Source organism: Parasteatoda tepidariorum, chromosome 10 (assembly GCF_982258835.1).
Source record: "Parasteatoda tepidariorum strain Cologne lab strain chromosome 10, Ptep-v5.0, whole genome shotgun sequence".
NCBI classification, from domain to species: Eukaryota; Metazoa; Arthropoda; class Arachnida; order Araneae; family Theridiidae; genus Parasteatoda; species Parasteatoda tepidariorum.
In genome coordinates, this window is record NC_141764.1 from 42,052,391 (window position 1) to 42,075,092 (window position 22,702).

At 28.3% G+C, this 22,702-nt stretch overlaps 1 protein-coding gene across 11 annotated transcripts in view; it reads right to left on the minus strand.

Annotated features, from left to right (window-relative positions):
- The window catches only part of LOC107441504 (cell adhesion molecule Dscam1), a 434,487-nt gene that overhangs the window by 245,759 nt on the left and 166,026 nt on the right, over positions 1 to 22,702 (minus strand). For all 11 annotated transcript variants that reach the window (XR_015429993.1, XR_015429992.1, XR_015429995.1 and 8 more), the window contains exon 7: positions 9,228 to 9,635. Coding sequence is in view for 7 of the 11 variants with exons in the window: in XM_087154077.1 (XP_087010203.1) it covers positions 9,228 to 9,635 (408 nt within the window). In the remaining 4 variants the exon portion in view is untranslated. The remainder of the gene's footprint in view (positions 1 to 9,227; positions 9,636 to 22,702) is intronic.

Genomic DNA, 22,702 nt, shown 5'->3' on the forward strand with positions numbered 1-22,702 from the left:
AATACTTGAAAAAAATAATAAGTGATTTTTTATAAATTTTTACTTTTTGAAAAAAAAAAGAAAAAAAAAATTCATTTTTATTTTGGTTTTCTCGCATCTTAACTTATTTTAAGGCCGATAGGACATTTTTTGTTTTAGCATACGTGCTGTTATAAGGTTGATTGTTATCTTTTTGTGTTGGGACTTTAATATTTGAAGATACTCTTTCATTATTTCAATAAACTTAAATCCGATTCATGCATTCATATATACTAAAAAATAACAAGTATAAAATTTGAAAAAAAAAGGATATTATATCCTATCTAATATTTTTGTTCAATGAGAAACGTATCACTTACAACATTCAGTTAAAAACTTCAAGTATTTTCAGCTGGAACTATAAGATTTTAAAGGAAACAGAAAATGGTATCCGATATATTTTAAAGGTGAACAGTTTTCTGCAGCTCTGTCATAAAGAATACTTTAAAAAAATCCTGGTCAATAATAAAAAATTCCAGAACATAAGGAAATATGATATTTTCTGCCAAAAGTTATTTTGTTTGATGAAAATTATTTGCGACGTTTACTGTTTCTTTGGCGGGAATTCAGCTGCTTCAGTCAAAGCATATTTATTCGTGAGCATTTTAAATGTGTGCATTTTTTCACCGTTTTTTTAATATCTAGCTGTCCAATATTTTAGCAAAATATTTATATAAACTCTTTTCTATATGTCATAAAAATAGCTGTCATCATAACTATCCATACATTTTTATTGATCAGAAAAATAATTTGTTATGACAATTAATAAACAAAAGAATATTCAGAAAAACTAAATCTCACCAACATGAAAATAAAACAAGCTATATTTACCAATAAACTATCTATATTTACCCCGTATTTAATGGTATTTACAAGAGCAATGCTTATTTATCAACTCTCATTAATATTGTTCTCTGTTATTATTACATTTTTAATTTTTATTATTACTCAAAATTAAGAGCTTAAAACAAACACTGTTGTTGGTTTATATCAAGAAGTAATTGCTTTGTATCATCTTAACATACACCAATGTTTTGAAATAATTATCTATTATTTTTGAATTAATTTACTACTATTTTAAGTTTTAGAAAATGATGAAACAGCAAAAATTTATGTTTTTATTACTTAATAAAACTTTCAACGTTGTAAATATGATAATTAGGATATAACCATTCTTCTTAAATATGATTAAGTTATACAGCCGACTTTAGAAACGAAAGAAATATTAGATCATATTTCATAGTTAATAATATATCAACTCTTATTAACATCATTATTTGTTATTATTATAGTTTCGATTTTTTTATTTTCTTAAAATTAAGTATTTAAATCAAGCACTGCTGTTCCTCTTTTTATTATGAAGTAATTGCTTTATATTAACTTAACATGCACCCGTTTTTGAAATAATTATGTATGTTTTTTTACCTAATTCACTACTACTTTATTCCCGTTTTGAAAAAAAAAATAAAGTTCAGTTTTTTGGTAACTTTACAAAAAAATTCTCCCTTGTAATAACGAAAATGAAATAAAGCTATTTTTCATAATTGCTTCATATACAGCGTCATATGGCAGTTTTTAAAGCAAAAGAAATGCAAGTTTATACTTCATAGTAAATAATATATCAACCTTTGTTAACATCATTCTTTATTATAATTAAAATTTAAATTTTTATTATTCCTCAAAATTAAGTCCTTAAAACAAACATCGTTGCTCCTTTCTATTATAAAGTAATTCCTTCTTATTGGCTTAATATGCACCCATTTTTAATATAATTATGTATTATTTTTTCAACTAATTCAGTATAAAGAGTTTACAAAGGTTGTTATATTATTTACTATGAAGATAGAACTAGCATTCCTTTTGTTTGAGAAAAAAACAAATTTAGTCTTTTAGTAACTTGATGAGGCAGTTTTTAGACACGAAAGAAATTTTAGTTCATACTTTATGAATAATATATAAAACTACTTTCTTATAGCTATCATAAAATATTCTGTTAACAATATAAAGGAATAGACTTTAATAAATTTCCGAAAATATTATTCTATAAGAGAATGTTGAAATGTTCGCACTTTTTAACTTGAAGTATGCAACATATTTGATATCTTTTACTTAATTACTTTTCCTAACTAAACTTGGTTTCTAGTCGAAAACTTTACCAAATCTTGTTAGTCTCTTAAAGAAAGAATCATTAATGTTAATCCGAACATTTCCAACATAGTTGGATACGAATTGGATTCCCCCTTTTCAGTTGATTAAGGAAACAGTTAGTATAAAAGAATAAAAATAAAGTACGTGGAGCTAACTACAATGAGATGTTTTCATTAGAAATCAAACTTAAGGATTCTAATAAACTTGTATAGTTAAAAGTAGTTAAGTACTTATCACAACACATAAAATGTTTAAGACACATAGTTTTGATTTCTATTGAATTTAATAAAATTAAAATATCTTCCAATCAAAGAAATAATATTTTAAGTAATTGAATGATAAATATTGTGTTATATTAAATAGTTCTATATGCTTTCGTTTTTAATGGAAAATTTCAAATTTTAAGTTATAATAACTATAAAATGCTATTTTAATATATTTGTTCAAAAATATTCATGAAGTTGTATATCTATAAAATTTAGATAGTTTATAATTCGTAAAATGTTACACATACTCTTATAGGTTAAACTACGTAAATGGAAAAAGCACTTTTATAAGGATGGAATTTTAAAAAATAAATAAATAAGAAAGAGCAAGAATATCGTGAATGTAAAGCTAAACTTATTATATATTTCTGATTTTTTTTTAAAACTTTTTACTAATGTATATTTTTTATTCAAAAAGATACTGCTTGAATAATAAAGTTGCCATATCAGACTTCAGTTAAACAAATTTAATTATTTCGTTGAAATTAAATTTAATATAATTTTGAAATTTTTTATTCAATTTCTGATTGTTTGTAACTTAAAATGAACTTAAGAGTTTCGTAATTTAAATTTTTAACATAACATGGTTTTTCTAAACGTTTCACTTTTAGGGTAATAGTGTGAAACTATTTCTTTTTATTTACAAAATTGAAATAAGGTGTTAAAATAATTCCTTTTCTACATTTTATTCAGATACGCAATGCAATGCAATGAAACGACTATGTGCTTCGAATGAATTTTTTCGGTTTCGATTAATTGAAAATGGTTACGTCGGCTATTTTTCATTGTTTTGAATCTTCTTCAATTTACTCTTGGAAACTGATAAGTGTTATAAAGTACATTTTGTTTTTCTCCTTCTTCTTAAAATACTAATTCACTAAAAATATATAATTTTCAAATATCAGAGCAGTCCAGTGCTTAAAATCTTATAAAAACTGTACGTATAGTATTAAAGTAAACAAATTAAAAGTATTAAAGTAAACAAATTTAAATAACAATATTTATTGGCTCATATTATTTAATTAACAATAAATATTGTAAAGTATTAAAGTATAAAGAAAGTATTAAAGTAAATACTGTAAAGTATTAAAGTATAAAGAAAGTATTAAAGTAAATACTGTAAAGTATTAAAGTATAAAGAACTCAAATTTAACAAACAATATAAAGTTAGTGGAAACATTTCATTTATTTTATAAGCGTCGTTGAGCAGCTGACCTAACTTTGGACTTACTACTACTAATGTTCAACTCCATAGCATTATAATTTTAAACCCGATCCAGAAGACAAGGGAACTCCTGGATCAAGTATTGTGAGAAATTTGACTTCGGGGAAGACTTTTTTTGAAGATTAACCCTCTTTTGCGTTACATGGTGAGGAAAACCTCAAAAACCTCCGACGATTACGCTGACAGCACGGGGACTCTAACCCATGATCCGTCTACCACTGGGGATATTTTACTTCAGCACTGTGGTCAGTGTGATCCGGGTGCGGAATTCGCATCGGCCAGCCATTGCTAGGATTCGAACTCAGTTCACCTGATTGGAAGGTGAATGCTCAACTTCTGAACTTCATTTATTTTATTTTATAACCGTCATTGAACAGCAGACCCAATTTTGAGATTACGGCTGCCAATGTTCAACGCCGTAGCCTTTTGAATCCTATCCAGAAGACAAGGGAACTCCAGGATTAATTACTTGGAGAAAATTTGCTTTGTGGGGGACTTTTTGATGGAACTGACCCACATTTGCATTACTTGGAGAGGAAAACCATGAAAACTTCCCACGGTTAGTCTGACGACAAGGAAACCTTAACCCATGATCCCTCTACCACTGAGGCTATTTTACGTTAGTACTGTGGTCGAAGCGATCCGGGTAGGGAATTTGATTCGAGCAGCCATCATTGGGATTCGAACCCGGCTCACCTCGCTGGGTGGCAAACGCTCAATCCCTTGAGATACCACGGCTCACAGTGAAGAACTGGTTATGGTCAGGCAAATATCCAGATGAATGATTCGAAGGTATGCTTTCAAAATTTCGATCCTTAGCCTAGAGGATGGTTCCCCAGTTTTGGTATCTTTATAAACTGTGCACGAATTCGAACAATTTGCGCTAGGTTAAACGAGAGTCGAAACAGCGCACTTTCAGACCAGAAAGTGGTTACCCTCCTGCTCAGTGACCTCTACCAGTGATGATTGACTTCAGTGATCCACTGATAACCGTGTTTTTTGATCTATTCATTATGGAACAATAATATGAAAAAAGGTTAGCTTCTCAAAAAAGGAGAAAATAATTTTTTTTGATTGCTCCAAAATTAAAAAAATAAATATAAAAATTTAAATTATCGATTGTAACTAATTACTGAATCGATGTTCAAACGGTTACTTGTTATGCGTAAAAATTATTAAAACGAAAACTATGAATCAGGTGATATTATTTATTACATAAATATTGAATAATCATTTTTCTTTCAGAAATTGTCAAGTACATAAGTGATTAAAAATAAAAATTCCACATTTCTGCATTTTTGAATTATAAAAATATCTATTTCATGCATTTTTGATAACATCATCTTGTATACGTTGTACTTTTGAATTAATTATTGATGTATTATTTACCAAAAATCCAAAAGTAATTCACAATTATTGTTTTCGAATACATTAAAATCGTAGCTAAACTTTTATTTTCATTCGCTCTATGGCTATTCTAAAATCTTTAAAAAAAACAGCATTAAATTTTAAGTATTTTTTAATCAGAAAAGAAATAATAAAACATACAGCAAGAAACCCATGCAACCAAATTATGCTTGTTTTTAAGTCAGACTTAAATGTTTTCTTCATTAATAAACGCACTTTTTTTTGTTTTAAAATTACATCTCCGATTCCCATTGAAAAAAAAATGATAGAAATTATTTTCCTTTCCAAAAAAATCAAAGAAAAAGTAACCACAACACCTTTTGGGATATGTAGCGTAAAAACGGATATCGTTTGAGAGCAAGTTGTTGACGCTTATAATGAAAGGTTTCATTAGAGGATTTATTCATAATAAATTCGCCCATTAGCGGAATTAACGGTTAACGGTAAACTGCGGAAAGCGTTACTAATGATGGTAACTCACGTGAAGCCTTTTAACTTAGCTTAAGCCATTCCGCGTGTTATGAAACTTTTCTCTTCCAAAACACCATATATTTACTCTTTTTATAACACTAGTTTTTGATTAATGAACGGTTTGGGATTCGTGGGAATATGTACGGTTTACAGAGTCTCGCTTTTTCCTTTTTAGGTCATTAAATATCTTATCTAGTTTAATCTGTTTGTTAAATGAGGAGTTTTTTTATTAAAGGGAATGAGAAATCCATGATGTAGATGCTAGATTAATTTTTAAATCTCACGCATATCACTTGCATTTTAAATCTTGCATTAAATTTTAATGGTTTAAACATAGATTCTTAAATGAAAAATTATTGCCTTTTTTGGATTTCTTTTCAGAAAGATAAAAATCATTTTTGTTTTGAGCTTATTTTGGATTCAGTTTCATGTCGATATAAGAGTTTTCATTAATCATCATTTTTAAGGTTATTTTCTGATAAAAGAAGCTATTTGGTTGATCTATTTTGTGAAGCGTGTGTTAACGGAGTTTGCTGGCTGATAACTTACTGGATGGATTGCTCCTGCTCTTTCATTTAATTTTAGCTTAATTGTCTGATTAAATTCAAATATGAACGGAAAAAAGTCCTATTTTACAGTTAAGACAATAATTACAGCATTATGGAATTTTTAAGTTAATATCGTAATCATTTGCAACAAAACTCCTTTCTTAATAATACAAAATTAGCACTCAGGAAAAAATATTTTTTAAAAGACTACTTTTAGTGGGAATGTAATTAGATAAGTGGTTAAATCATTGATTTTTTTTCCTAAAAAATGTTAATATTTTCTTTTGTTCACACATACTCATATGTTTAAAAATTAACAGAAACAGAAGTGAATATCGTAATCATTTGCAACAGAACTCTTTTCTAAATAATACAAAATTAGCTCTCAGGAAGAAACTTTTTTAAAAGACTACTTTTAGTGGGAATAGAATTAGATAAATGGTTAAATCATTGATCTTTTTTTTTCTAAAAATTGTTAATATTTTCTTTTGTTCACATGTACGCATATACTTAAAAATTAACAGAAATTTGATTATTTGGTTTCCTTAAATTTCAATATATGTATGAAACTAATAATACAATATATATATATATATATATATACATATAATGATAATGTTCAAAATGAAGATGAAACAAAGGAAAACTATATACATATGAAAAAAAGGGGGGGGGAATAATAATGAAAAAAATAGCAAATAACTAGAAAAAAAAAGGATGAAAATTTTTTAAAAATCAGGAAAATAAAAGGTATAAAAAATATAATCTTTTCATCAGCCCACACGATTATATCCGCAAAAAAGGATGCGGATATAATCGTGTGGGCTGATGAAAAGAGTATATCTTTATTTTCCAGATTTTTTAAAAATTTTCATCCTTTTTTTTTCTTGTTGCTTGTTATTTTTTTCATTATTATTTCCCCCCTTTTTTTGTCATATGTATATAATTTTCCTTTGTTTTATCTTCATTTTGAACTTATCTAATGAGTTCTGTTTACTTGCAGCTTATGCTCAATAAATGAAACTTATTCTTTTTCTTAACTTTCTTCGTGTTTTCTTGTATTTATTTATTTTGTTGTATATATACATATATATATATATATATATATATATATATATATATATATATATATATATATATATATATATATATATATATATATATATATATATATATATATATATATATATATATATATATATATATATATATATATATATAGATATAGATATATATATATATATATAATATATATATATATATATATATATATATATATATATATATATATATATATATATATATATATATATATATATATATATATATATATAGATATAGATATATATATATATATATAATATATATATATATATATATATATATATATATATATAGATATAGATATATATATATATATATATAATATATATATATATATATATATATATATATATATATATATATATATATATATATATATATATATATATACACTGGTTATCATAAATTAAGGAAAATTCACAAAAATCGCGATAACTCAAGAAATTACACATGGAATTTTATGAAACTTACCCACAATATACAACACATAGTAAGGTATTAAACAACATAAAAAGAAATTATCAGACATTAATAGTAGTATAGAAATTAGCACATGTATAAAATAAACAAATTGGAAGTATTGGTTTGCAATAGAAAAAGTACCTTTAATATGGAATATGATTGCCTCTAGAAGCAATACAGCACAAACAGCGATGTGTGATGCTTTCAATTATGCGGTCTATCAGTTCAATAGGAAGTGAGAGCCATTGCTCTTGTAAAGCAGTTGCAAGCGTGGCAAGGGTCTGAGGGGGCGGATTGATGGCAGATACACGCCTCCCTAGAGCATCCCAAACGTGCTCGATAGGATTCAAGTCCGGGGATCGAGCTGGCCACTCCATGCGAGTAATTGTTTCCTGTTGAAGATAATCATCAACAATGCGAGCTCTGTGTGGTCTTGCATTATCGTCCTGTAACAGGAAGCAATCACCAATTGCCCCGGCATATGGGCGCACATAAGCATCAAGGATGTTGTCTCGATAAACCTGAGCATTCACGGTTCCCCTTGGAAAGACATGGAGGTATGTGCGCCCTCCTAAGGATATGCCTCCCCAAACACAGACACTGCCTCTTCCGTATGCATCTCTTTCACGGATGTTTGATGGATGATAACGGGTCCCAGGTTCTCTCCATATCAAATAACGTCTACTGTCACTTTCTAGACTAAACCTGGACTCATCCGTAAAGAGAACAGGCCTCCATTGATCTGACGTCCAGTGGACATGTTGTCGGGCCCACTGCAAACGGTCTCTCCTATGGCGTGATGTGAGCGGCACGCAAATGGCTGGTCGTCTCGCATACAGACCACCTTCGTGGAGCCTTCTGCGCACAGTTGACGTTGACACCAACCTTCCGGTGGCTGCAGCAAGAGAGGATCTAAGATGTGTCGGAGTAGCGGTTCTATTCCTGCGTGCACTTAATGTCAAATATCGGTCATCGGCACTGGTCGTAACAGTTGGCCGTCCTTGACTGAACCTCCTAGATGCCGAATCTGTGGTTTGAAATTGCCTCCAAAGTCTATGAACCACAGATGGACTCACATTTAGCCATCTGGCCACTTCTGATTGACTCTGCCCTGCCTCTAGTCTCCCGATGGCTCTCCATCGTAGTTCTTCAGGCAAATGATGCCTAGAGGTCATTATTACGAATTGGCTATCTCAGATTTTCAATGTCGCAATCACAGTAAAATTTGTGTGCTTTCTCTCAAACTTGGACTTTTATGCTCCAGGCAGATGACGTAAGCCGAGTGCAGCGCCACTAATTTGCATATTGCAATTTTACTCAGCTACTCTTAGTGGACAACATATGCAAATTTTGCACGGTTTGGCTTACTTTTGAAAGAGTTATCGCTATTTTTGTGATTTTTCCTTAATTTATGATAACCAGTGTATATATATATATATATATATATATATATATATATATATATATATATATATATATATATATATATATATATATATATATATAAATTAATGATATTTATGAGCTTAGTATGGAAGTAAAAAAAATAAAAATAACTAAAGAATGGAGCAAACTTACTTTTCTCAATGTAGGTTCTGTCAATAGGATATCCCGATACAGGGCATCGGATTGATACTGTAGTGCCTGCCACTACGGTCAAATTTCCCATTGGTCTAATATACGGTGAACCAAAAACATCTATTCTAGCAGAATGGCTGAGGAGACCGACATCATTCTGCGCTTCACATCCATATAGTCCTCCATCTGAGACGGCCAAGTCTGTAATATTTACGTAACTGATAACTGAGCCATCAATGTGCACATAATCACCAGTTTTTACTCGCCGGGATTCTGATAACTGTTCACCGTCAAGGAACCATAATATCTGAGGAATGGGGGATCCACTGGCGGAACAATGCAATGATATCATTTGTCCAGGCATGTGAATTTGGTCCGGAAAAACTCTAATAAACGTTGGCATTTCCTCTGAAAATCAAGAAAACAAGAAAATTGTAATTTTCCGTGACAAAATGTTTTTTGCGAAATTCATTTAAATTTATAATATTTTATTAAATGCAAAATATTAATATAAGTATTCCGAAATATTATTATAAGTATCGATGAATAAAACCTTGCCATGAGATGAATTTACAAAAAGAAATTTTTTTCAAAGTTCTGAACTCTAAGTTGTCCTATGGATCTTCTGCTTTTGCTTTTTTTTATGTTAATTTAGACATAGTTTAAAACATAATATTTGCTCAGAATAAGTTTCATTATTTACGTTCTCAAACCAATAAATGTTTGCTCAATAATAAACAAAATAAGTGATGCAGGGTTTAAATACATATTATGAACAAACTACTATTACTTAATTTATTTAAGTAAAAGATTACGTCTCAAAAAGTTATATTGGTTCTTAACCACAGAATACCAAGTTTCTTTAAATATTATATAAAAAAATAGTCGTCGCTATAATGAAAAAATATTATTAAATTAATTTCAATGGAGTCCGAGGCACAAAAAATGTTTATAAAATTATTACTTAAAAAGTATTTTAAGCCTAATTTAAATGGTGTTCTTTAAGCCACAATTGGAAAGCAAGATACGATCGTATTGAACTTCAAATGCATTTTTGAACCGTATTGAACTTCAAATGCATTTTTGAACCGTATTGAACATCAAGTGCTGAAACATTGCTTTTTCTTACATTATTTTATGCTTTTTTTACCGGTGAAAATTTCTCAAAAACTGCAAAAATATATCTTCATGAAATTATATTTCAAGTATTGATCTATTTAGATAAATTGTTTTATTATGTTTTGTATCAAAAAGTATATTCTGTACTTTTGTCAAGAACTTTTTCTAATTATAAAATCTCAAACTATCTAGAGTTAAAATTAAAATTTCCATAAAAAAAGTTCTTAATAGTCCCATTAGCTAATAATGCTGATGTCCTGGTAATAAGTTCTGAATTATTCTCGGCAAAAATATTTAATTATTTTTAATTAATCTAGAAAATCAATCTTTAATGAATTCGAATTTTGAAAATTTGTTGCAAACAAAAATATTTAAAATTGCATTCCATAGAAAGATTTTGAGGAACATATATTAAATTTTAAACTCCAAATAGTTTTTTGGAACGTTTAAAAAATTATTTGTGAAGTATGAATGAAAAACCAAATTAAAATCAATGATGCCATTATTTTTTTAATTCATAATGTTTCTATTTAGAAATATCTATTTAAAATACTTAATAATTTCTCTCCAATAACACTAAGGAGTACATTATCAATTAACTCCGCTATTTTTTAAGAATCCTCCATTATCGTTTCCCATTAAAACGAACTTTTTGTTCACGTAACAATTAAATGCTTGACTAACAAAACGTTTACATTCATGATAGTTTGTTTCATCCAAACGCTTATATCTATATTGTCTTTCAACAATAATAGAAGAGGGTTTACCATCCAAGACGTTCTTTCAACCAAAACGACTTATTTTTATGGGTCTAAGACCTATTTCGCGATTCTTCTCGGCGCCCCGTATCTCATTTCGCTTGTTTTACGACTCCAGGATTTGGTGGAGTTGAGAAAAAGAAATTCAGTCCACTTGTTTCTTTTGTTAAAAGTAGCCACTTAGGACAAGAAATTCCCTCCAAGAATAAGACGTGTCTTGCACGGTAATTGTTCCCGTTTTACTACTGGCTCTGTTTGAGAACAACACTTCTGCATTAAAGAGATAAAATTCCCTGCATATATTTAAAAAAGAATGCCCCCAAAAGAGGAGGATTTTAGTAGAACACAATAAAATCAGGCGACAACTTAGGGTTTAAAAAAGTATTTTTTAAATCTTATAAAACTTTAAATGAGTTCATTAGGGCTGCTTAACACAATAGTTTTTTTTCCCTTCTGAAACATGTAGTTTTTTTTCCATCATAAATGCAAGCAAATCATGTATTTTGGAATGTATTACACCAGCAATTATTTGAAGAAAAAAAAACAGTATTTGAACTAACTCGTATAAATGGTTTTTAATTTCATTTCTTTTTTACGAGGATAAATTCAGAAAAAAATATAAGCTCCGCTTTGATTTTTGGAATATAAAAAGAAGTGCTCGGTGTATCATAGATTACCTAGTATAGATTTTCAATGATTTCACTGAAAAAAGCACCATTGCTTTTTTGAGTATGAAAGTATGGTTCAAAATAGAAATATTGAAAGATCATACAGTTGTCAAAAAGAGGAAAATCTTATTTTTGTTTTGTCCACCTCCCTAGTATGTAATGTACTATGTTTGAATACAAAAAAAATTTACTTTTGTACTGGAATGAAAATTAACTTCCCCAAGTTTTTCATTTTGGTCCCAACGAAAAAAAAAACTTTTTTGACGACTGCATTTAAAAAGTTCCATTTCAGACTGCCTTACCCTTAAACATACCTCATTGACTTCAAAACCCATACCTTCCTAAAATTTCTCATTTACTCAAGTAGTGGATGTTGCAATATAGATATACACATTTTGACAATACGTAACATCCAGTTTACACAGACCAAAAAAAAATATGCTCAACACTATCAAATATGATAAAATTTACTGTCTATTCGGGATCTATGGGCCTTGGTAATTTTCACCGAAGTGCTTTGATATTGATCTTGTCAAATCTAACAAAAAAATACTTATGGTTTTTTAATATGAAATATAATTTCCTAACTTTATCATGATACCTTAGAGAATGGCATAAAAACTATTAATTTGCTTAAACTTATTTTTTAGTTTTGTATCGTTTTCTGAATGCGTGGTCATAAAAGAACTGTAATTTTGAAAACCAGAATTTCAGATAAAACGTTACTATAAGAAAGGAAAAACTACCAAACAAATGGTTCAAGTATAAGTATAGTTTGGCTTTAACCAAAATTATGTTTTTTTTCTAAATTTTATTACCAGAAATGTCATTACTATACAGTAAGATAACTTTAACTTTATCGGATTATTTTTTCTCCACCTAAGAAGTTTATTCTCTATCCGGCTTCTTTTGCTTGTCATTTGAATCGATGCATTGACCACTGAAAAGTTTTTTTCAGAATTAAGTGCTACGCATAAACAGTTTAAGAATTTAAGGTGTCAAGTAAAGAATTCCGTTATTTTTTTATCTATTTGAGTGAAAATATTCCCCTTTCTTATCAATTAACTAAGAAATTAACTTTACCTTACCAGATTAATATTGAAAACTCGGTGACATATAAATTTAATTTTTGAGTCGATTTGTTGAATCGTAGAAAATTTAAATAGTAAAAGCGCCCTATTTTATATATTGTAAATAAGTTACATCCTTTTAGCCGATTTGTGGAATGTTTTAGTTATTCACTGTGTATTTTTATAGCTCAAAATTTTTTTACCAAATTTTGCATTTCCAAATCAAATAATTTTCCTTTTGTCATGAAATTTTTTTGCTGCATTCAGTCCATGGATAAGAGAATATAAAAAGGAATTCAATTTAATGAAGAAGATAAAAAAATATTCACATCAGCGAATAAACATTTCTATTTACTTAATTTTTCATTATAACGTAGGTCCCTGATTTTTTTCTACTTGTAATTTTATCGAATTATTTTTATGAATAGTTTTTTGAAAATGGAGGAAAAATTAAAGTATTCATGTGTATTTTAATTTTAATAAAAAGTTTTCTAAAATTCTACTGCGTAGAGTTTTTTTTTCAAATTTTGACACCTGTTGCTATCAGTGTCTCTTACAGTAGTACGGGTCTTAAGTAGGCCTCGTGTATATCTCCAACAGTTTATATTGATATTTGTCGGCACAACTTGAGAGGTATATTTTCCTTTCGTCGATTACATCGTAGAAAATGCGCAGGTCATCTTGTAATTTTGACAAACTTAAAGAAATTTTAGTAAAATTTGGACTGTTTCTTATTTTCCATTGACTCTTAGTTTATACGGTCAATTATCTTCTCTTAGAAAAAAGTTAAACGTCCGTAATTGTAACGAACTTTATCGAACTCAGTAGAGCTGGCCATTAAATTTAACTACGAATTCCTTTTTTTCAAAGTAGATCTCGAAAGGAAGTTGCCATTGACTCTTAGAGCCTATTCGGTATGATAATAAGAATGAGCTGGGAAACATGCTGGAAATCTTGAAACTAGTTTGAAACCATAGTGAGAAGCAAAACAGTATGGTAGCTTAGTTAATTAGTTTCAAATTAAATACATTTTTAATAGCAATATCTTTATTTTTAATTTTTCACAATGCTGTGATGTGAAAAATATTGAAATGAAATATATAAAATTATGAAAAAAACATTATTTTAAATCAAATTCAACCAAAGAGTTTCATAACCAAAATCATTTAAACAGGAACTACTTCATAACTGAAACAGGAATTAATTGTTTTTTTCAAATCAAAATAAATTACTTTTGTAATTAATTGGGATTGAAACCGATTTATTAAGTCGAATATAATTATTATTATTGGTCTTCCACTTTTTAATTTTTTTTACTCCTCATAGTCAGTGTGTACACGCCCTTTTTTGGTGAATATAGCCTTCTGCTATACAATACAAAGTACCAGAGTTCAATTGCACCTGAGGACTGAAACATCTTCCTCACATTTCCTTCACTTTGTTGACAATGAAACATGCAAATTTCTCACTCTTTCACAGATACTACACTACTTTTTCTTGCAGTTAGTGGCCATATATTTTATGAGAAAAGTTGACCGGCCGGCCTGTACATTTATGATCATGTCGACTTCACGGTCATTATTCTATTTTTACGGTTAGTTACTGGAAAATTTTTTATGATCACTGACAGAAATTTAGTGGAAAAATTTCTTACATTGTAGTTGAAAAAGATTGTTCTGTTTTTATCTTATCCTGATAATTAAACATATATATATAGGCAACACCTGTGATCCGTTGTTGGATTTAAATTTCTTTAGGGTATACTAAGTCAATAACCTGATTTATCTCTGCTATTCTTTGGGGATAAGCAACGATAACAGCATATATAATCACATTAAAAATACATAGTTAGATTTAGATTGATTATTTTATTTACTTCTGGTTAGCTCCTAAAATTAAATACCAGTTGCTGTCTTGTATCGCAGTTCAAGTTTTGGTCATTTGTATATTGCTCCGATTTTGCACTAACAGCTGTGCGACAGCGGGAGATCATTTTATTTTAAGCCATATATTTTCAAGCGATTGAAATAATAACGAAAAGTGTGTATACCATCTTCTTAAAATAATACATTAATATATAAGTTGATTAAGTTATATACTTATTGCTGTTGATGACATACGATAATATTGTAAATGCAGCGCTACGAACTTTAAAATATAAATTGCGTTATAAATTAATCATTTACTATGAATTTACTTTATATAGAAATGCACATTTTATGCACCTGAATTTTTTATTTCGTTTTATTTTACATTATTGCTGCACATGACCAATACTTGAATTGAAACTTTGAGATAGCATTACTGTTATTACGAGTAGAAAGAATTTTGGTAAAATTAAGGTACTGTTAATTGATAAGTCTGGTAAAAAAAAATCTGGTAATAAAACTAAAATATATGATATTTAAACCATTAATTTGGTAATTTTTTCGTTGATAAGCTAACGGCTTACCGGATATTCTGAGTTTTGAAATTATAGTTTTTATTACTGTACATTTAGTATAAAGTACGCAACTGAAGAGTAAATGTAGCCAAATAAATGGCTTTTAGGCCATATTGAAAGGTATTATTCTAAATATATAAAATTTTACCACATATTATTATAAAAAGAAAAGCACCAAATAAGCTATAGCTTATAAAAAAAAAAACAAATGACTATAAAGTATCAAATATTATAAAAGCAAATGTTATTGTTAACTTGCCCAAAATCATTACCAAAACACTTCGGTAAATATTATAGAGCTTTTTGGTTTTTCCATGGAGCCAGAAACACGGTAAAGTTTGCATTATTCCGGTAGATTTGACCATATTTTTTCCAGAATTTAACTTTATGATAGGGGTGTATATCAAAATTTATTTATTAATGCTCTTCAAGTTTTATAGATTTTTATACAGTACCACTAAATTCTTATTCTTTATAGATATTTTTTATAATGATCATGCCTACACTGATTGATTTAAGAGATATCACCCATAAAGGTTTCGTATAGACGATGCCTAGCGAGTAAGTGACAGTTTACCTTTTTTGATAAATGAGATTTCAAGTAATATACTCACTGAAGAAATGAGGCTAAAAATAGAAATTCCTTAAATATTTTTATCAAAATGCTAGATATTTACTCATATCAATAGTATTGATCTGGGAAAAAAAATAGTAAATTCATGTGAACTCATTTTGAATAAACGGGTTTAAATATTCGATTGTATTTCTGTTATTCTACGGTAATCGAATAAAAAATGCTATGATTATTTATTAGCAATTTTAATTACTTATTTTATTGTCCACTTTTATCAGTTTGACAGTACTTTTTACAGTAATTTGAGCCGGAAATTTTTGCAGTTGAGTTATTACAATTTTGATTTTTCTTTGAATTTTGGAGTTTTTGGTCTCGAATTTAAAAACTTCTTCCCTCAATTTATAAATTTTATATCTTTATTTCCATCAATTAAATAAGAATGTGATTGAATAAGCATCGATTATCGATAACAGGAATTGCTTTCACAGCGTCGCTAATAGGGACTGATACATATTTTTTTAATTGCTAACCTCTTTTCTATTTCTATATTTTGTTTTCTTTAAGTCACAGAACGCAATTGCAAAAATAACAATTGAGAGAAAGGAAATCTTATATATTATTTGCGTTGTGAATTTAAATTATAAGTTCAACAAATCTTTCAACAAACCTTGGAACCTATTTAAATTTCACATTCAGGCTTTGGTTTGTATAGATTAAATCAGACCTTAAGCAAATATAAATTTTACATAAAATAGTATTTATTCAATAGTTAATAGTTAGTAAAAGTCATGGTGGGTTGAAAAATGGCGTTATTCTGTTGATATATTTAATGCGTTATATATTTAAGTAATTTTAACCATAATGTTAGCAAAATCACTTAGTGTTTTAAATAAGTTTTCTTAAATTTATAGTTAAATTTAATATACATATTTGTATACATTCGAAATATATATAACATATAGATTTAGATTTAAGAGAAAAAAAAGGATAAGAGAAAGTTCCTTGTCCAATTTAAAAAAAATTCCAAATAAATATTGCTTCTGCATTGACTCATATTTCAAACCAGTTTCTTTTTATTTTTTATTTTTTTTGTCTTAACACAAAAAATTACGTGTTATGAATTATAAGTCATAAGCCACACGTTGTAAAAATTGTGGTTTAATGTCGATCTGATTTGGGTGCTGAGAAACTCAAAAAATTTTACGAATGATTAATTCATTTCCAGTTAAAAACGAATCGAGTGTTCTTACGCACTTTAAAGGGTGTAGTTAAATCTTAACACTAATAATTGATAAAGCTTACATAAATCAGCAACTCGTTAGAGGTGAAGGTTGTGATTATGAAAGCTCCGTAAATTTGGGGAATAATTGGTGCATATTTACACCATTTAACTAAATTTGTGTGAAATGATAATAGGGCATGTTTCAACGCATAACAAATACTATTAGACCATTATTAAAAATTTAATGGTGAATAATTGTGCAATTTTTAGATAGTGAGAATATTGTGATTAAGATGGCAGCTTATTTCCATGAAGTGTACTGGTTAAATATGAGTTTTTTTGTCAGCTTTAATTGACAAACTGTTTATAGCCTACGCCAAGTAAGTGTCAATCTTCTTTACGGATTGATAAAAAAATTTATTTGTTAAGTAATTTCAGTCTTCTTGTCAGATTTCTTTGACAAAGCACTTATATAAACTGTTATAACAAGCATGTATGTTTTTTTGTTGCATAATAAAGATATTTATGTTCTCATACGATTTATAGAAATCTATCAATTGCATAAAATAATTTTATAATATTCAATTTTTATTCAGCAGTTCGAATTCTGCCTATTCTGACTGTATGTTAGATAAACAATTTTATTTTTTTAAAGAAATATTGTATATTTGCTTTCCATATCTATGATTCTTGCTTTAGCTTATATCGTAAAAGCAACATTACTAGTTTATATGTGTATCATGTCTTAGCTTAAATATAAATTATACTGTAACTGATTAACAGACATATTTGCTGCTACTTTACAGAAAGCTGTGTAAAAGAATTTACTACACCGGGAACTAGCCTTCGTTTCGCTGTAGTGAAACTCTTAGTTGCTAAGTAGCAAAGTAGTTAGCACACTAATCTGTTGTGAAGTATTTACCATCATTTCCGGTCTTCAGATACATCAAACTTTTATTGAGTATGATTTTGTTCGAATTCCACCCATACTGTCTGTATGTTAGACTAACAAACTGATTTTATTTCACGAAATATTGCATATTCGCATTCCATATTTGTGATTCTTGATTTAGTTTGTATCGTAAACGTAACGTTACTGATTCTTATGTGCATCATATCTTACCCTAAATATAAATTTTAATCTAATTGATTAACAGACACAGTGGCTGCTACTTTACCCCAAGTTGTGTAAAAGTAAATTCGATGGTTTTTGCTACACCAGGAACAAACTTTGGTTTTGGAGTAGTGGAACACTTACAAGGGTAACTAGGGAAGTGTGACTCGCCAATTTTGAAATAAACTAGTGGGATGTATGCTTTATGAAGAATAATTTTGGGGGGCAACATTCGTTTCGACCCATAGAAGGTCCTGTGAGAGATAAAAAATATTTCAATATATAGAAAAATCGGTATTTTATTACTTCAATGCAGACTATTAGTTATTGTAATTATCTCATACTCCAATTAATTGGTTCATTAATTAATTTGCTAATTAATAAGTTAATTAGAAAATCAATTAATTATTAATTATTAATTAGTTACTTATGAATTATTATTAATTGATTTGCAATTTCATACTCAATTAATTTGGAAAATACTTTGAAAAAAATTTTTTAAAAATTTGATGTCAATTTTTTTTTTAAATTAACCTAACAGGTTTTTCTGAAAAACTACAGATGTATAAAATTTTCGAAATCAATTTTGACAATAAATCATTATATAGATAGTACGTGAAAGTACCACAAAATTAATTGAAGTATGAGATAATTACAATAATTGAAGTAATAAAATACCGATTTTTCTATGTATTGAATTATTTTTTATCTCTCACAGGATCTTCTATGGGCCGAAACGAATGTTGTCCCCTAAACTTATTCCTCATAAGGCATACATCCCACTAGTTTATTTCAAAACACTTCCCTAGCTGCCCTTATTAGTTGCCTAGTAGCAAAGTAGCACACAACTTTGTTGTAAAGTATTGCAACCATTTTTGGTGTTCAGTAACATAAATATATTTTAGTGTTTAGAGACTATTAACAGTTGGCTAAATCTTGTTCAATATCTGGAAAATACTTTTTTTTACACCTAGATAGGAACTGAGAATTTTCTCCTCAAATACGAGTAAGCAAAACTCGTTACGTATTTAAACTGATTAAACCTCTTTTCTAGTTACCATGCTTAAGGCCAATATTTAAATACAAAACAAAACGATAAAGAATTTGCCACATCACTCCATTTCTATTATTTTATATCAACTATTCTTATTAATAAAAAAGTAATGATCAATAATGATAAGAAATAAAATCAACGATAGCCTTTTAAAATCAACTATGATTTTTAAAAAAATTATTATACATATTTAAAATTATAAATACTTCCTTTTCTTGGTAGAACAAAATAGTCAACGATTTATTGAGATTTAAGAACAAATACAAAATTCACCAGGGATATTTTTTATTCAATAACGTTTTCAAAAATTGTGTATCTAATAAGTGCGTTTCATTATATCGATATTCTTTTGACTATTCTTTTTATAAGGAACCGCATATCTGAAAAAAATTCGTTTAAAAAGAGACTGGGTCGATAAGGTTTCTCTATAGGGGAATCTTTAAGTATTCTGAGCTGCGGGTAAGTGACGGCAACTTCACCTTTTTTGATAAACGAGATTTTAAACAATGTACTCTCAAAGGATAAAAATATTTTGTTCCGGAGCATAAGAGGAAATCCGGAAGTATTTTCTTTAAAACTATTGGACTACTACAGTTTGATCTCGGAAGAGTTTTTTCTTTCTTTTTTCTGCTGACATGTTCGCATTTTAAATAAACTTGCAATTTATTATCTTCTGCTAGTGAATCTGCTGAAGCTCATTACGAATTTTTTAAGCCATAAAGGATAGATTTTGTTTTTAAAAAAATTATCTCTATTTTATAAAATTGATGTATTTGCAATTAATTGTTCATGTTTAATAAGTATTAATTTTAATGCATATTTAATATTTCAATTACAATTCGATGAAACAAACTAATTTAGATTATATAATATATTTGATTTTTTTTTAAATAGGGTCTTGGATTTGCCTAGTTCAATATTGTGTCTTGAGTGACGAAGATATCTGAAGAATTTTAATCAAGAGCATGAGCACTTGCTTAAAAGGGTGCAGCATTTAAAAGCAATGATTATTTCATTTTTAAGAGATGATAATATTTTTGAAATTTATGGATCCATGCTAGCGTCTCAGTCCTGAAATATGTTAAGTTTTGTTTTAGTTTCTTTTATATTAAATTAAAATTATGAGGATTTTTTTAAATACATTTTAAAAAGAGACAAACGGTTAGTATTTGTTAGCTTGTAGCATGTTTTCCTTTAGGTTGAAACAAATGATATTCTTTAATTAAGAGAACAAATTATATTATGCAATCTATGGATCTTCTTGATACGGTATAAAGTTTGCTTCAGAATTATACCCCATTGTAAATAAACAAGTTCATAAATTCATAATAATGTATTCGTATTATATTTTTAATATCAGTGTATCATATTTTTAATTAATTTCTCTTAACATTATCTAAATTATTTGCTTTATATATACATGGATATTTAAGATTGTAGAAAAAAATGCATTCTCAGAAATTAAACTCTCACGTTTTACGATTCTGCAATTCTAGAGCAGTATTTCCCTAATTTTGAGAATCATTTCGTCATGAAATCGCGTGATTTTGGACGAAGCGCGAACTCTCACATATATGACGAAATTGTTTCATTTGCTCGAAACTTCATTGTAGTGAATTGCAGTATATTCTTTGACAAGAATAACGAAACTAGGACAAGGACTAGATGGTCCAAAATAAAGTGAAGAAATAAGCTGTTCAGCCAGTATGGTAGTCAAGCAGTTGGCCTTGTACCAAGGAGATCTTTGATTCTAGTTCCGCTTCCGCATTGGTGTAATTTATTTATTTGCTGTATTTGTCTCTTTTGTGCTGTTAAGGTTTCATTGACTCAGCTATATGGTTCTCACGATAAAGAGATTGTTAGAACACTTAGATGCATTAAGGACTATAAAGTTTTATTTCTGAAAAAAATAACGACGAAATATTCTCTTAATACCAGTGAAATTCGTTTCCTCGAGGAAGAGACGAAAGTTATTCCGTCACTTTGACAAAATGTGCGCTTGGAGACAGGAAGCGGTTTCGTCAAAATCAAAAAAAAAGTTTTATGAATTTGAGTATCCATCTTGCAGTGTGTTACTGTAGGTTATAGTTCATATTTTTTTTAACATCATCCAATTCATTTGCTTTAAGTATAAATAAATATTTAAGATAAATATAAAAAATAAAGATACGCAATTTCCCAATTCCAATTTAAAATTACTTTAAAACATTCAGCAATGGCCTTATAAGTATCGTTTGATTTATTTTGTTCTAGAATTTCCTTTTCTGAATATTTCCAGTAGCTTCAACACACAGCCTAACAAGCTGACCAGAATTGCATCTGTAATGATTAAGTCATTAATCATTTCAGATAATTTGATTGTAGTCTATAATGGCTCCCCAATGATGCATATTCTTGAAGTTATTGGAGTGATCATCAATCCCAAAGAGACAGTTTCCGTTTTAATTTGAATGAGAAGTGACTTATGGCAATGAAGTTTGCCTGAAATTTAGAACTTTGGTCGAGGACAGGGGTCATGGATAATAAATTTGCCGTATATTAGGCTTTAATTAATTCAAAGATTTTTATCAGAAATAGTTAAAACACTGCTTATAGGCTAAAATTCATTTCTACTCAAAATACTGTATTAGTCGTTTTACTTTTTTGGGGAGTGGATATGTGAAAATGCACTAATGTGAAAATGCACTAATGTGAAAATGCACTAAATAACAAAATTTATATAAATTTAATTTATTAGAATAAAATTATGAAACTATAAATGCCATAGGTTTAATTCACCAATAAAAATGATACTCATAATTGATTGGTGGAATTCGGTTGATTTCTTGAATAAAACGTCTGCGATTAATTTCATGTAAAGTTTCGAATGCATTTTATAATTTTACACATTAAGAATATTTCGTAACTCATTTAAATTTATCACTTTATTAATATAATTGCTTTATTTAATATGTTATGTTAATAGAATAGTATGAGGGATTAAGCAATAAATTAATCATTCAGATTTTATTTTGCCTAAATCTTTGACAACTCTGTAAAATTATTTTATGTAAAAATTATCACTACATAAATAAATCAAAAAACAACAAAATGTTAAAAATTATGATGTACTTTTAAATAGATATTTTGAGGTCATAAATTCTATTTAGTTGCATACAATAAGCCAAAAAAGAAAAACGAACAACTTGAATAGCTTTTGATCTAATGATAGGATCTTCAGACTCTGGGACTCAATCTTAATGGTTTGAGGGGATGATTTCATATATGCTAATTTATTAGCGAAGACGATATATGATTTAAGTTATATAATCAGAAATAAAAACAAACTTTCTCTGAATAAACATAGCTTTTTATCAACGAAATCAGATTTCTGACCCCAAGATATGCGTGATAGCCTCAGTCTGGGAAATATGGTGCTAATGGTTGCTAAAAGTTTGATCTGGTTTGGTCTTA